This window comes from Chanodichthys erythropterus, chromosome 3 (assembly GCF_024489055.1).
Source record: "Chanodichthys erythropterus isolate Z2021 chromosome 3, ASM2448905v1, whole genome shotgun sequence".
Classification (NCBI taxonomy): Eukaryota; Metazoa; Chordata; class Actinopteri; order Cypriniformes; family Xenocyprididae; genus Chanodichthys; species Chanodichthys erythropterus.
In genome coordinates, this window is record NC_090223.1 from 11,153,359 (window position 1) to 11,169,708 (window position 16,350).

At 38.4% G+C, this 16,350-nt stretch overlaps 1 protein-coding gene across 1 annotated transcript in view; it reads left to right on the forward strand.

Annotated features, from left to right (window-relative positions):
- The first annotated feature begins 3,306 nt into the window (after positions 1-3,306).
- Positions 3,307-16,350, forward strand: part of LOC137003211 (zinc finger protein 271-like) — a 36,153-nt gene continuing 23,109 nt past the window's right edge. The window contains exons 1-3 of the mRNA XM_067363275.1: positions 3,307-3,364; positions 6,851-6,886; positions 6,977-7,881. Coding sequence (XP_067219376.1) covers positions 3,307-3,364; positions 6,851-6,886; positions 6,977-7,881 — 999 coding nt within the window. The remainder of the gene's footprint in view (positions 3,365-6,850; positions 6,887-6,976; positions 7,882-16,350) is intronic.

Genomic DNA, 16,350 nt, shown 5'->3' on the forward strand with positions numbered 1-16,350 from the left:
ACCTTTGTTAATCTTCAGAACACAAATATAGAGAACACAGATATTTTAGTTGAAATTTGATGGCTCCATGAGGCCTTCATAGGGAGCAATAACGTTTCCTCTCTCAACATCCATAAAGGTACTAAAAACACATCTAAATCAGTTCATGTGAGTACAGTGGTTCAGTATTAATATTATAAAGCAACGAGAATATTTTTGGTGCGGCAAAAAAACAAAATAACGACTTATTTAGTTATGGCCGATTTAAAAACACTGCTTCAGAAAGCATCGGATCATTATGAATCAGTGTGTCGAATCATGAATCAGATTGCGGATCAAACCCGCCAAACTGCTGAAATCATGTGACTTTGGCGCACCGAACAGCAGATTCGATACACTGATTCACAATGATCCGAAGCTTCCTGAAGCAGTGTTTTGAAATCTGCCATCACTAAATAAGTCGCTATTTTGTTTTGTTTTTTTGCCGCACCAAAAATAATCTTGTCACTTTATAATACTAATACTGAACCACTGTACTCACATGAAGACATCAGCATAATAAATGAGGTGAAAACAGGAACTATTGACATGAAATAGTGTTTTCATCAGTTTTTCTGTTAATATTGATGATGCTCAGACTATCAACACTCATTCAACAAGACATTCAGATCATCTCACTTTATTCTGAGTGTTTGCTGTTAGTAAAACATTATGTTAATCAGGATATGCTAAAAGCCTAAACTGCTCTATTGAAAGACAATACTGTCATTTACACAATAGCCTATGACATAGATAAAACATTGATAACACCAAAACTAGGTCTGCATCACTTTGGGGGAAAAAACTATCATGGCAATATTTTAAATATCTCTGCAATATATATTGAAAACAGTTTGATTGGTTGTGGTCGATTTGAAATTGGTTGGTCAACCATTTCAAAATGATTTGAATAGCTCTACTTGGAAAGAATTATTCATTCTAGGATGATTTTGATCATATATCCTCCATCACTAGAGACTGTCATAAAGTTGTTGTTGTTGTTTTTTTTTGTTTGTTTGTTTTTTTTATTCTCGTCTCTTCATAACATTAAGTTTGAACGGGTGTGGAACGACATGAGGGTGAGTAATTAATGACAGAATTTAATTTGGGTGCACTAACCCATTACATAACCATGTAAAGCAGCAATTAGCATTACATATGTAAAAAATTATGGTTTAAAAAAAAGTTATAGCTCTTACCTTCTCCTCTGAGAACTCTCGATGGACTGACGACCATTACAGCTCAAAATGACGCGCATGCGCAGTACTCCAAAAGCCCGTGAGCTCTGCTAGGGGTTTCCAATTCAAATTGCATCACAGTTATTAATATCGAATATCTATCGATTTTATTCATATATATTTTTTTTATATTTACACTGAAATTAAAGCACAAATAAATAAAGCAATTGTTTAAACAACAGGCTAGATAAAATACACATTTGTGAGGGGGAAGTAAATTTGACTTTTTTTCTGCCATGATCACTGTATTTTTTGGGAAGATCATATAAATAAAAGTGGTCAATGTGGAAAATATAGGGAAATTCATGTTTTTATTCTGTTTAAAATTGACTTTGAAACAAAATATACTTTCAGTTTCAAAAGTATGTTTTATTGAATTTCACTGTTTACAACACTTATGTATCATATATTTAAAATATATTTTGGCCAGATAAAATACATTTTCCCATATGGGAATGACATAATATTCATTTTGGTGTGAACTATAACCTTTAATCGATTTCACATCTTGACTGAACTATATGTTCTAGAAGTGTACATTATTCACAATTATCTTTTCTTTACAGTTAATATCTCTCCAATGCACCAAGAGGCTATTGTGATTGGCACTTATTGGTATATGGGACATTCTAACTTGAAGTCCAAAGGTGTAAACTGCAGAACCACCAGTGTTTTGTTTTTGTTTTTCTTGGTTTAGAGTCTGATTTTGTGACAATGAACAATCTGCTCTCTGTACTTAACCTGTCACTGATGCACCCAAGCCTCATGATACGTCATATTCCACTGTCATATATGCGATGCTAAAGGCTACTTATTCTAAACCATTGTGATAATAAATACACATGTTCATGGGAAATACCAGTCGTCTCTCATAGTGAGAAGAAGCATGTGTGTCCTGTGAAGCAAACGGCACAGATTAGAGGTGTAAGAGACACAACAGTCCTCAATCAGCATAATGACAATTCCCTCACATCTGATTCAGAGCATTAGCATACTGTGATGATGATGAAGGCCCTTGTCCAACATTTAACTCTCATGAATACTTTAAAAAGTGATAACGGGCAGAGTTAAACCCATATTTCATGTCAATAGTTCCTGTTTTCACCTCATTGATTATGCTGAAGACTTCAGATCTGCTGTAAATTGACAATTCAAGGATTAGTTCACTTAAAAAGATACTCAGCCCCATGTCATCCAAGATTTTCAAGTCTTTCTTTCTTACAGATCAAGTGTCTGCAATATATATATATATATATATATATATATATATATATATATATATATATATACAAAATGGTCGATCATTTCTTTAGACTTTTAATCCTCATCTGGGATAATGTCGAGCTCTTTGAAGCTGCACTAAAAAAACATTTGGACCTCAACCCCTTGAACCCCAGTGTAGTCCACTATATGGAGAAAAATCCTGGAATGTTTTCCTCGAAAACCTTCATTTCTTTTCAGCTGAAGAAAGAAAAACATGAAAGACATGAACATGGGGGTTATTTAATGGGGGTAAATTATCAGGAAATTTTCATTCAGAAGTGAACTAAGCTCATTTAATTGGTGTTGATAAACAGATTGAGGGTATATATTTGGTACAAATATGTAAATATATTTCTGTGTTTATGCTTTCAACTGTTCTTCTGGCCATTATTAAAATTTGTAAGAATTTACATTGCATTATTGCCTGTATTTGTAGATATGTTCATATATTGTAATAAAGAGGCAGAATAATGATAGGCTTAGAAATGTAGAAACTTAGAAACATCAGTAGATTTACAATAGACATACAGATATAAATGCTTAGATGTGTCAGTTAGTATAAAAACAAATTCAGTAACTAATACATTTTTTTTTATTTTGGAAGATCACCTCCCACAGTAATCACATCATCAATGAAGCTCCTCCCACAGCAATCGCATCATCAGTGAAGCTCCTCCCACATCAGTTCTCCAATAAATGCTGGGATATTCCCGTCAGACCAGCATCAGAGCATCAGGAAGAGCTGAAATCTGCAAAGACTGAGTTTATTAAAGAGGACAGTGAGAACATGAGTGATCCAGAACCCTGCAGAATGAAACACACTGAAGATACTGAAGAACAAAGAGGTTGGTGTTTATTCTTCATTCATTCATGATGCTGAACAACATTCATGTTAGAAAGATTCAAGATTTAGTTGAATAGAAATGTTATTTTTATCAATAAACTCAAGTAAATGATCTTTCCAGAATAGCTGGCCCTGAAAGCATAATTTAAAAAAAAAAAAAAAAATGATATAAACCCTTATAAAGTTGTATTTCTCATGAATTATTGAAGTTTTTCATTTAAATTATTCTTCTTACAGTAATTTTGATAAGAGGGTTGAGGAATGTGATCAAAACTGCAGTGTTGGGGAGTGGTTAACTACATGTAGCGGCGCTACTAGTTTAACTACATTTTCAGTAGCTTGTTACAGGTTCTTTATAAGGTAGTGGTGCTATATAGCACCTTAACCACCCCAAAGAACCGCTGAAGAACCAATTTTCTTAGAGTGTAGTTAAATTCCATAACATGCCAATTACATGTGATACCAATTTCACGTGCTCACTTCGCACATACATAAGTTCTTGTATAATTTTTTTTCATTAATTCTTAGTTTTTGCCTTGATAATAGAAAATATGAGCTAGGCATCATGTATGACAGTCAAAAATGAGATATGAGCTACAAAATGACCAGATCCTGCCATTAGCTATATAGAAGACATATCTTGTATGTATAGGGCTTATATGTGGATATGAAGAAGCAATAAAGGAGACCTATATTTCCTGTATATGCACATATATGCACCTCAATTTTGCCTATATGTGCATATACACTGCATATAGGTTACATATATGCGCATATATCCACATATAGGTTCTTTCCATGTGGGTATGTAGCAGTGGCGGCTGGTGCAAAAAAAAATTTGGTGGGGCACAATTTATTTATTTATTTTTTTTAGAAATGCAGGAATGAATAGGCTAATTGTTAAATAATCATTTAACAAGTGATATAATAATGTATCATTACTAATCTAAAACATGGAAAATTCAGTATTTAAAGCATGCATAGAACTGTGATCTAAAATAAAAAAAAATCTGTATTTAATTAAAAAAATATATATTTCACATTCTGCCCAATATTGTCCTAGAAACAATGTTCATATTGAAGACTATAAAAACAAACATGAATGCATGCGCGCGGCGGCGTTCGTTCACGGAAGTTTGTGCTTGCTGAAGGCTCCTCCCGGCTCATCCACACCTGACTGCAAAATGGAAATATTTTCTTGACTTTCTAACATTTGCAGATGGAGAATATATCTGTGAAATGTAAATAATGCACTGAGAAAATTGTTGGATGTCACTTCAGTTTAAGAAAAAAATATTAAGAGGTATGTTAGTTTCCACCAATCGCTGAACAAGTTAAGGTTACGTATGATGACGAAAGCACGTTAGTGCGAGCCCTCCCGGAACCCATAGAGATTGCATTGCAGTGCCTGCAGTTCGAAAAAAAAGTTTTTTGAATGGAAGTCTATGGGAGCACTCGGGGCAAATCTCCTCCAGACTGAAATGCCCAAAAAGAGGCGGTACTCCACAGAGCGTAACTCGATGCTGATTGGACTATATCCAGAGACAGAACAAACAGCAGTGACAGCTAGCGTAACTCTGGTTGAATGTGATTGAAAAATCCGTCCCTTTCTCACTTTGGTGGTGCGTTGCCCTATTGCCCTAATGAAGAAACCGCCCCTGGTATGTAGTTCAGCTACTTTTAAAACAGTAGTTAACCACATTTTCCAGCAAGTATCGGTGTAGCGTGACCAAAAGCTACAAGCTACATTCCGTTTTGCATTCTGACAACGAGCCTGCGATGCATTGAAGCAGCACAGCGTCTTCAGATCACGAACTAAAATCATGCATTACCGCCATCTATTGTTATATCACATATGCGGCTTTACTGTTCACCAGCAGAAAAGATCGTCTGGTGATATGAGTTTCACACTGGAGTTTCACACTGCAATCGGTTACTAAAGGTTACGCTTTATTTATAAACAAATGATTTAAACACTGTCTGTGTCTAAGACTTCAAGCACATACTTTATTGCAGTCTATATCAAATGTATGCAAACTATTTTATTACAGTGGTGACCCGTCTAATCTGTCCCCTCATAATATTATAATGAACCTAAGATCACTAACACGGTGTTTTGATTCATTGCATTGGCAAAGCATTTGCCAATTGAACAGAAAACAAAATCGCGATGTAGCTTAGAACGCGTATCACACGGCAAAGGCTGATCTAATAAAATCGGTTGCTCGGATATGAGAATATTCACGCGAAAAGCGCATGATTCGCGTCTCAAAGCTTTATCACTGCATGTGCTGTGAGTTTAATAAGCATTTTTATGTGTATTCAATTTAAGTTCCAGTTCGGTTTAAGTGCAGGCCCGGTTCCAGAATTGAGGGTGCTTCTGAAATAAACGAGGGTGCTATAGTAAAGTGCAGATGTAATGTGTAAACAGCGGCTCCACCATTATAAGAATAGCAATGCATAGTGAGACATTCAAAATTTTAAGTCATTTTACAAATAATTGGAATAGAATTTCAAAAATATTGATACAAAAATTCTAATATTTTTCTAGTCTGCATTTACATTTCTTCTTATTATTCTTATTATTGCATATTTTTGTCCCGTGTTATGGTTATGGTAACAATTTTGAGCATGAATCCTGCATTTATGTAGAAATCACTTCTGAAACTGCAGAGTGCAATTGGTGGTCGGTCCTCTCATAGCATGAAAAACAAAACTTATATTAAAATTCTGAATGTATTATATATAAAGCGTGCAAAGATAGTCAGGTGTGAGATATAGGCTACATTTAGGTATTGCATCTTTTGATATAGTTTACAAAATAAAACAGTACGCTTTGAAATCATAATTGCAGTGCATTGCTTTGTTTTAAACCCCAAACATCTTACTTAAACATTCTCCATTAACAGTTATCCAGTTATTTGTAATAAGTTATGTCATTTAAAAAAAAAAAAAAGTAGTGTAGTGTAGCTAACTACTTTTTCAAAAGGGTAGCTTGACTGTAGTTTAACTACTTTAATTTATGAGCAGCTTGTCAAACTACAGTTTCAGAGTAGCTTCCCCAATACTGACAGTTTGTGTAAAAACTGAGACAATGGATTAAGATTATTTTCTTCTCCCATCATGCTTTAGAAAGAGCCCAGATGATGTCACTTCCTCTGAAATGCTGTTTAATTTAAACAATTAAAATTGTTGATTTAATTTCATTTTATTTGACAGTATTGTATATTATGATGTTAATATTGCTTTAGATAATTGTGTCATTGATCAAATTTATTAAAGAGCTCTCACTACAGAAACAAGGGGTTTATGGAAAAGTTCATGGGAAGTTTTAGGGATGTATAATTAATTTATAAACGGGCATCAGAGTGATCATATTATTTGATAGCAGTTGTGTACTTTCTTAGATCAGGGTTCACTTTTGTGTCCTTTCATTTCATATGTCTCTCTTTGAAATGTTTTGGTGATTTTTTTTCTTTCATTTCAGATCTGATGGAAGAGAGTGAGGAGATTGAAGAACTGAGTGAAGTGGAGGAGGAACATCATGACAAACCTGGAGAGAAACCTTTGAGTCGCTCAAAGACTAAAAAGACATTTTTAAAGAAAAGAAGAGCCATGAAATCTACAACCTGCACTCAGTGTGGAAAGAGTTTCTCAACCAAACATCTTCAGAGTCACATGAGGATCCACACTGGAGAGAAGCCGTTCACCTGTGATCAGTGTGGGATGAGCTTCACATACAAACAGTGTCTTGAGATTCACATGAGGATCCACACTGGAGAGAAGCCATTCAAATGTGATCACTGTGGGAAAACATTTCTTAGGTCATCAAGTCTGCAGGCACACTTGACAGTTCATACGAAGGAGAAGCCACATTCATGTTCTGTGTGTGGAAAGAGTTTTTCACGGCTGCAAAGTTTACAAACACATGAGAAAATACACACTGCTGTGAGAGAGTACATGTGCTTTGAGTGTGAAAAGACTTTTATTACAGCTGAACATTTAAAACTGCACCAAAGAATTCACACTGGAGAAAAACCTTACATGTGTTCACACTGTGACAAGAGATTCAGTCAGTTAACAAATCTGAAAACTCATGAGAGGATCCACACTGGAGAAAAACCTTACAAGTGTTCATTCTGTGACAAGAGATTCAGGGATTCATCAAATCTGAAAACACATGAGATGATTCACAGCAGAGAGAAACCTTACACGTGTTCACACTGTGACAAGGGATTCAGACGGTCATCAGATCTGAGAAGACATGAGATGATCCACACTGGAGAAAAACATTACAAGTGTTCACACTGTGACAAGAGATTCACTCGGTCAACACATCTGAAAACACATGAGATGATCCACACTGGAGAAAAACCTTACAAGTGTTCACACTGTGACAAGAGATTCAGTCGGTCATCACATGTAAAATCACATGAGAGGATCCACAGCAGAGAGAAGCCGGACACGTGTGATCAGTGCGGAAAGAGTTTCTCTTTTAAAAGTCACCTGAAGATACACATGAAGATCCATACAGTGAAGAAACCACATCACCACAGAGATCACAGTAAGTAATTCATCAAGCAACAAAATCTCTTCTGTGGAAGTTAGTCACAGTCAAATCACCCTGTAGCTCAAGACTGGTGGCCAACTGAAGCTAGTGTTGAGTCTGGTTAGGACTGGATGCGGGGATTTAGTTTACAACATACAGCAGTCTGTTGGTTATCGGAGCAATCGTGTATATACATGTAATACACATGTGAGTGGGGCTCAGAACCCGCCATGGCCGCCCACAGCCCCTGACCCGCCACGGTTGCCTGAGACTCATGACCCGGCATGACGGTCCGAACTCCTAGCCCACCCCACCTCCCCCAATGTTACGGCACAAGGACGTACCTACCGGGGAGGGGGAGGTAATGTCACAGTCACGCCTTCCCGGACTCAGTTTCCCAGAATCCTCCCTGCTCCATTACCTGATTGCACATCCCTCGTCAGCTTTCCCGCCAGCTCTGGATTCCCTGCACCTTTGTGTTGTCATTAGCACTCACTTTAATTTGGATTCACTCCTTGTCCGTTGTTATTGTTAGTTGAAACGTGTATTGGTTGTTTGTCAGCTCCTTGGTTCAGTAAAATACCCTGTTTTGTAGAAGTCTGTGTATTGTCTCATCTCTACTACACCAGCACGATAACAAACAACACTAGATCTAAAATGTATTGTTCGCTGCAAACATGATGATCTTAAATTTACTAATTATTAATTTACTATTAATAAATGTGTACAGTTACATAAAATGGAAAAACTCAATAAAGTAGGCTAACTACTTTACCTCAGATGGATGAATGGTTGGATTCCACAACTGGTACAATAAAACATATATAAGACAATACAACATTTACTGTAGAAGCCATATAATATACTGGTGACTTATTTAAAAAAAAAACTGTTCTATTGGGCTTCTGATTTGGCAGTGAAATTCACCGATTTTGGGTGCATAAGATGTGAAGGATTTTATAGTCCAGTTAGTACTTTCACCCCATAATGGCGGTCGCGCTACCGGAGCGCCATCTAGTGGCTGTTACCCAAAAAGTATTGCATTAAAATAGATTATAATCGTGACACAGAAGTTGTTGATGGGATTAAAATGACTATTGAACTCATCATGATCTTGAGCTTCACTTTTCATTTCACGTTTGTCTCTTATTTGAAATCTTACTTGATTTTCTTTTAGACCTGATGGATGTGAACAAGAAAGGAAAAACAGAAGCCAAAACATCTGCACAGCAAAATCCCCAGAGTTAAATCAACTCTGCTCAGATTACATATGGTCCCCCTCTATATAGTGTTAAAGTAAAGTAACACTGAAGCAGAGTTAAAGTTAATGAGATAATTAAGTGATTAATTTATGATTGAGCATTAGTGATGAACACATGCTGTTAACAAGTAGAATCACTGAAAAGAAACACAATAACTACAAACTTCCTGGCTGGAAGTTTGTAGTTATTGTGTTTCTTTTCAGTGATTCTACTTGTTAACAGCCTTAGATGAAATCAACTGAAGATAAGACATTAAATCTCGCAAGATCTGCACTGAAAAAAAATTAATTTGAGTGGATGTAAATGTTAAGTAATTAAAATGCGTGATATCAACAATAAAATGTTAAGTTTGTGTCTTTACATGAATATATGAAGAGTTTGGTTCCAAAACGCGATAAACGCCATTTTCAAAAAATTGAGTTTTTGCCAAAATCAGTATTGTATCTGGTCGGTATTGAAATGTAATTTATTAATTTTACGCAAAATGCGATATCCGCCGTGTTATTCTGTAATGTTTTCTCCCTTTCTTTCCAAAACGTGACAAACGCCAGTCTCCCTTCTCTGCAGAACGTGATATATCCGCTCTCAACCAATCACAGCGCTCCATTCCACCCACTGTAAACATTGAAGGCTTTTTTTAAAAGCCGTTTTTAATACCAATGTACTCGGCAAATGTGTTTATTTAACCGTGCGGTGGCGCCAGATACTCTTTAATTGGTAATGACAAATAATTTATAACATTAACAATATTCATTTTGGGAGTGACGGCTGAATGTATTTTTAGTAAAATGCCTGTATATAAGATAAATATTGGCAAGTAAGTTTAAACTCTGTCATGTATATGAATCAACTTTGAAAAAAATTTGAAAAATAACTTTTATATTGATGGATTAATTGCATTTTGAAAAAAAAAGTGTCATGGATTTATTGCATTTTGGGGAAAAAAATAATACGTTTTTATAATAAACTTTTTAAAATCAAAATGTAGATTTGAATTTTTAAGTTTTTTATAACCAAAAGATGCTATTTGAAAGTTTGAAACAGAAAATAGTGGTTTTCATCTTGCCACTTTCTTGGTAAAGAAAACACCTTTTTACTCAAAGTAATCAAAATGGAGTTATTGCGTTTTGGAACCAAACTCTTCATATCTAGTTTTGAATTAATCTGCAATTAATCTGCATTTGTTCAAAACACAAGACAATGTGTATTTTATTCCTTAACAAAATTAATCTAAGTAATCCCAGCCAAGCTTTTTAGGTACACACGCACAACAAACAATACCTTGTTTTATTTACTCGCTCGGTACAAAAAAAAAACACACACACACAAAAAAACCTCCCCTTCCTGTTTCGTTGGTCTGGAAACCCCTTGCATTCCTAACGAAGACGAAGACGCGGACTGAACTTAAGGTAAGAAGCTAGCAAATTAACAGTTAATGTTACTTGGGTTGGTACATTCTTTACAGTTTTCGAATTGCTGTACAAAAACTAGGCTTTAAATGTAATTTGAAGATTGTTGTACGTGGATTTTCTAATTAGCATTAGGCCTACCATGTGGTTACGCTGGTAAGTTAACGTTAGGTGGCTAACTTAGTTGCTTTAACGTAATGGTAGGCCTAATTGAAACTTTGCAAGTGGCGATAAAATAGTTTGTTGTAGTGTAATTTGAAGCTTACATTAGAATGCAGCAGTAAAATAAGGCATGTAAGGTAGTGTAAGCACGTGGATTTTTAGAACATCCATAATCCATGTATAATGTAGGGTAACGTCGTTTTTTTTCAATCAGGGTCTTATTTTATTCTTTAAAGGGGGGGTTGCATGCGATTTCACTTTTTTAACTTTAGTTAGTGTGTAATGTTGCTGCTTGAGCATAAACAGTATCTGCAAAGTTACAGCGCTGAAAGTTCAATGCACACGGAGATATTGTCTTTTAAAGTTATGGCATTTTATTGCCTACAAAAACGGGTGGTTTGGACTACAACGAGCTTCTTCCCGGATTGGTGACATCATAAACCCTTGCTATTAACATAAACACTGCCCCCGGGAACACGCAACAAAGTGGGCGAGGCCATGTGGCGCAGCATAATGAAAGCGGAAGAGTTGTTTACACCAAACGCGAGCTGTGCGACGCGACGCGTCAAAAGATATAGAACCCATTATAATCTGTGATATTTTCTACACTGGATGCGGTGCTAAAGACAGCTTCCAGAATCTACACGAGTTTAATGCTGGATTTACACAAAGACTTTTACTGAAAGATGAAGCAGTTCCCACTTTAAAAGCAGAAGCTGCTGTTTATCAGCCCCAAACTGTAAGTACGTTTTATTGTTTGTCTTTTAAACGTAATTTTATAGTTCTGTTGCTATTTTTAATGCATCTAGGACGTATGCAAAGAGCAACTCGTTTTTGCTAGCCAGTTAGCTAAATTCTAGTGCAACAAACACCAACAATCTTCTATGTTCATAGACAAACAGTTGTTCATGCTATAAATTAAACGCTACCTTTACAAAAATGCGACTACTCAGGCATGTATTTACTACAGGAAAGCTTTAATCAGGATAAAACTGTATATTGAAAGCTAACAGACAGCAGTGACAGCTTATCTAAACAATTGGAAAAAAATACTAAATGAAATACCATTCATAAACATCCTTCAAAAGCCGTGATTGCAGAGGTTCTACTTTTTCCTCTTCATCTGGGTCTGATTCGGCTCAATTGATACAGCAATGTAGGCGCTATTATTTACTTTCCACCTAAGCGCGTAACTACGAATGGTAAGGGGCGTGGCGTTTCCGGACGCTTCAGCGAATCACGACAGACTGGGCCAGTTACCAACCTGCTGACCAATCTGAGCACATTGCGTATGTCGGAGGGAGTGGCTTCATAGAAGCTGGAAGTCAAACGAGCCGTTCATATGACAGTGGAAACAGAGGTGTAGAATTAAGATAAAATATATGAAAAATACAGCATTTTAAAAAAAACGAAGCATTAAGACATGTTAAACTGTGCCCCCAAAACACAATCAAGCCTAGAAAAAAACCATGTAACCCCCCCTTTAAAAATATATGTTTTTGTGATTAAGTGACTGATGGGAACAACAATTTTTTAAATCGGCCATACAAGACGCTGCAGTCTGCAGAGGAGGAGAGGCGAAACAATTAAGGGTAGGCCTACGTTAATGGGCAATTGCGTATCTTTAATTTATATCCACAAAACCTGCTTATTTGCCATTGACATGCTCAGATTATTATTCTAAGTGTCTGACAACATTATGGAAAGGATTCCTACTGAGGTCGACACGTTTGTTATAGAGCAGGGATGGACAACTCCGGTCCTGGAGGGCCAGTGTCCTGCAGAGTTTATCTCCATCCCTGATAAAAACTCACTTGCCTATAACTTTCTACTAATCCTAAAGACCTTGATTAGCTGGTTCAGGTGTGTTTGATTAGGGTTGGAGCTAAACTCTGCTGGACACTGGCCCTCCAGGACCGGAGTTGTCCATCCCTGTTATAGAGTAAATACTTTTTATTTAACCTCTTTAGTTTACGTAGAAAAAATATTGTTTAATATTCACTGCACGTTAAAACATTTACTTGATCGGACTCAAGCTTGGATATTTGGACACTATTTATGATAAAACTAGGTTGTAGTGACATTCATTTCTTAATTATATGTCAAATAGTGCAAGTAATCAATTTATTTGTGTTCAAATAGATGCAGTTGACCGCGTCCGTTAGGACTCGTCCAAACGTGCGCGCATTTGTAGAAATATCGATTTAGTTTTCAAACTATTTCGTCATACAGAATGCATACTCCATGAATTATGCGATCCGAAGAGCTGAAAGAGTGCCCATTAGCGCGCTCTGTCTGTTTCTCTTCATGGTTTGCGTTTGTTAGGGCGGTAGTTTTTACGGTCTATGGTTAGAGCGTTTACAGCTGTCAATCATATTACGTGACCATAATCCTGCCTTCTGCATGACGCGGTTCCCTGTACACTTTCTCATCTGAGCTCCAAGGGGAAAAAAAAACACAAACACAAACATTTCATATGAAACTGAAGACAATTAGCTGTCTGATCGGCAGGTCAACTACCTGTAGTGTTTGTGGAGAGAAGAAAATGTGAAACTATTTTTAATTATAGTTATAGTTACATGATTTGCTATGAATTGGGTTTCTTGCATTGGTCAGTTACTAACCATTAACTTAAACTGTGTCCTTAACCAGGTGATTCTCCTGACAATAGGCTACACTGGATAAAGGTATGTAACTTTCAATAAATTATATTTAAATTATATAGTAAATTTATTGTAGTGAGGAAACTGGGGGTAAAGTTATAACTCAGTTGGCAGTTTTTTTTTTTTTTTTTGTGACGACAAGTGACGACTTAACGTGTATGCACCATATGTTGCTGGTTGCTCAAAGTCTGCCATTGCATTAGTTCCCATTGCCATGATAATCTATTTTTGTTGATCCCATGGTTACATACATTAGCTAAAAAAAAAAAAAAAAACGTAATTAGTTTACTTCCACCATTTCAAAGTCACATCTTTCTATTTAACATTGATGAGGCTGTAATAAAATCAAACTTACCTGATTACCTGTGGAGAAAATAACAAGATGCTTACCTGATGAAGCTGTAAGAATGAAAAGTGAATGCAACCAATCTGTATGCTTGCTGTGGAAAAAATATAAGTATGTTTACTTGATGAGGCTGTCAGAAAAACATCTGATCACCTTATCAATGATAGTGTAATTTTAGATTCTCTTCTTTTAATTTGTCAGTTGCATACTCCCCTGAACAATTGTATGGCTCAGAACAACGGGCCTCAATATTGTCATATTTTACCAATCTACCAAAATGACTCTAAGAATATGCTGGGATCTGTGTGATGCACAGGCACCATAAATTAATGTAAAAGTCAAGACACTCACACTGAAGACATAGTGCACACACAGTTCCCTTTCGAAGGGAACTCCACTCTGCGTTGAACAGAACGCATTGGGGAACCGTCACGTGACCCAGGTGTCGAAAGCACTATCCAACAACTCCAATTGCTATTGGCCGGCGACAGCCTATGACGTCATACGGCGTGACCCGGATGTATAAAGGGAGCGCCTGGAGAGACAGTCACTATCTTTTTCGTCTTTCGGGTCGTTTTCTCCAAGTGAGTATTTCCGGTCTAGCTATGTCTGAGGACAAAGATAAACGTTTTAGGAAGTGTGCGGATCCTTGCCCGAGGTTTTTGACTCCGGAGGATCCTCACACCCTATATGTCATCTGTTTGGGAGAGGAGCATGCACGGGCAGCGTTTGAGGACACTAGCTGTGAGAAGTGTGAACGTTTTCCTATGAAAACGCTCCGTTCCTGCCTGGCTCTCTTCTCGAGGGAAGAGACGTCGACACCTGTGCCTGGTGGATCCGGTCCCGCTCGCGCTGAGGCCGAGCGGCGGCTGCATTCGTGGGGCTCACAGGTGGAGCTCGCCGGCAAGTTTGAGAGAGGTGTTACGGTCTCTCAACCTCAGGCGGCGGCTGGCGGGATGAGCTCCTGGATGACGATGATGTCCTTTCTTTGACATCATCGGATCCAGGAGCGAGTGCTCTTCTGGCTGAAAGCCCCCGAGAGCAGGAGGTGACTATGGAGGAGGAAGAAGGGACCGAGGTTGCTTCTGTTTCCTCCAAGCCCCCCTGTCCAGCATATGTCGAATTACTGGAGGTTGTGGAGCGCGCCGCCGGCAGGCTGCAGCTGCCGTGGGAGCGCGTGAGGAGAGAGCCCGCTCGCGGCAGGCTGGACGAGCGGTTTCTCTCCGATCACAACCCTGTGATTCCAGTGAGCCTTCCATTCCTTCCGGACCTGCATTCTGAGGTTAAGAAGGCATGGAAGAACCCGTATTCGGCCAGGATTCATCTGCATCAGTAGGGGAATTTCGCTGATGTTGAGGGATTGGGCCAGTACGGGTATGTGTCGATGCATCCCATTGATGAGACGTTCGCGAACTATCTCGCCACGGGCAGTGCACCGACACTTAAAGCTCCGGTTCTGCCGTCCAGACCCCTTAGAATGACATCTCGTCTGAACGGCAGAGCATATGCTGCTGCAGGTCAGGCTGGTGCTGCTTTACACACTATGGTGGTGTTACAAGCATACCAGGCTGACCTGCTGAAGGACCTGGATCAGGGGCAGGGTTTGTCCCCTGAAGCGGTGGCTGAGCTGCGCCACACCACAGATCTCGCTCTCCGGGCCACCAAGCAGACGGCCGCCTCGATTGGTAGATCGATGGCGGCTATGGTGGCCACGGAGAGGCATCTGTGGTTGAACATGGCGGACATGGGGGAGAGAGAAAAGGGCTCTCTCCTCGATGCCCCGGTCTCGCCATCTGAACTTTTCGGCGGCTCCGTTGAGGCGGTAGTCGGAAGGTTCAGGGAAGCGAGGGCGCGCTCAGCAGCATTTAAGAAGTGCATTCCGCTCTGGTCCGATTCTGGGCCCAGACAGTCGGAAGGCTCTGGCCCTCCTCGAGCCGAAGCTCAGAGGCAGGGTCAGAGATCCAGTGTCGCCGCTCGAATGTGTTAGGGGTTATTTGGGCAGAACTGGAATGTGAGATTGACTGAGCAAGACACAAAATGGCTGCTGTTCAGTTTTTCTCTGTATGCTAAGCCGTTCGGCTATCTTCAGTATAGTTTGAGCTGGCACTCATCACTTCAGTTGCTTTGGGCTAGGACTATGGTTGCATATGATATATGTGAAGTTAAGTTCTCATATGTATTGTAGTTCTGGCCTCCTCCTGAGGGAGTGGCCTGTTTCTGTTTGCCCAAATTATCCCCTTGCTAATAATATGTAGGTGCAATTATGAGTGTAACAGCTAGGTTGTAGACTGTTTTTGTTAAAAAAACCTGATGCTGTTTTCTCAGGTGGTAGGCTATATATGTTTGCTAGGCCCCACTGTCTAGAACTTTCATGCTGTGAGAAAAATGTTCTCTTCCGAGCTCCTTGATTTCCTTGAGTTGACGATGCATTTAGCTCCGTCCTCTAGGCTTGGAACAGATTTGAGAATCTGTGGTTGGGATACGTTTTTCTCCTTTTCTTAAAGCATGCATATTAAAGTTCCTTTGAAGTTCTAGACGTTTTGCCCTACATGTGTATGTGAGCTTAATATGCTGCCACAGGTTGACACCTGCTTTT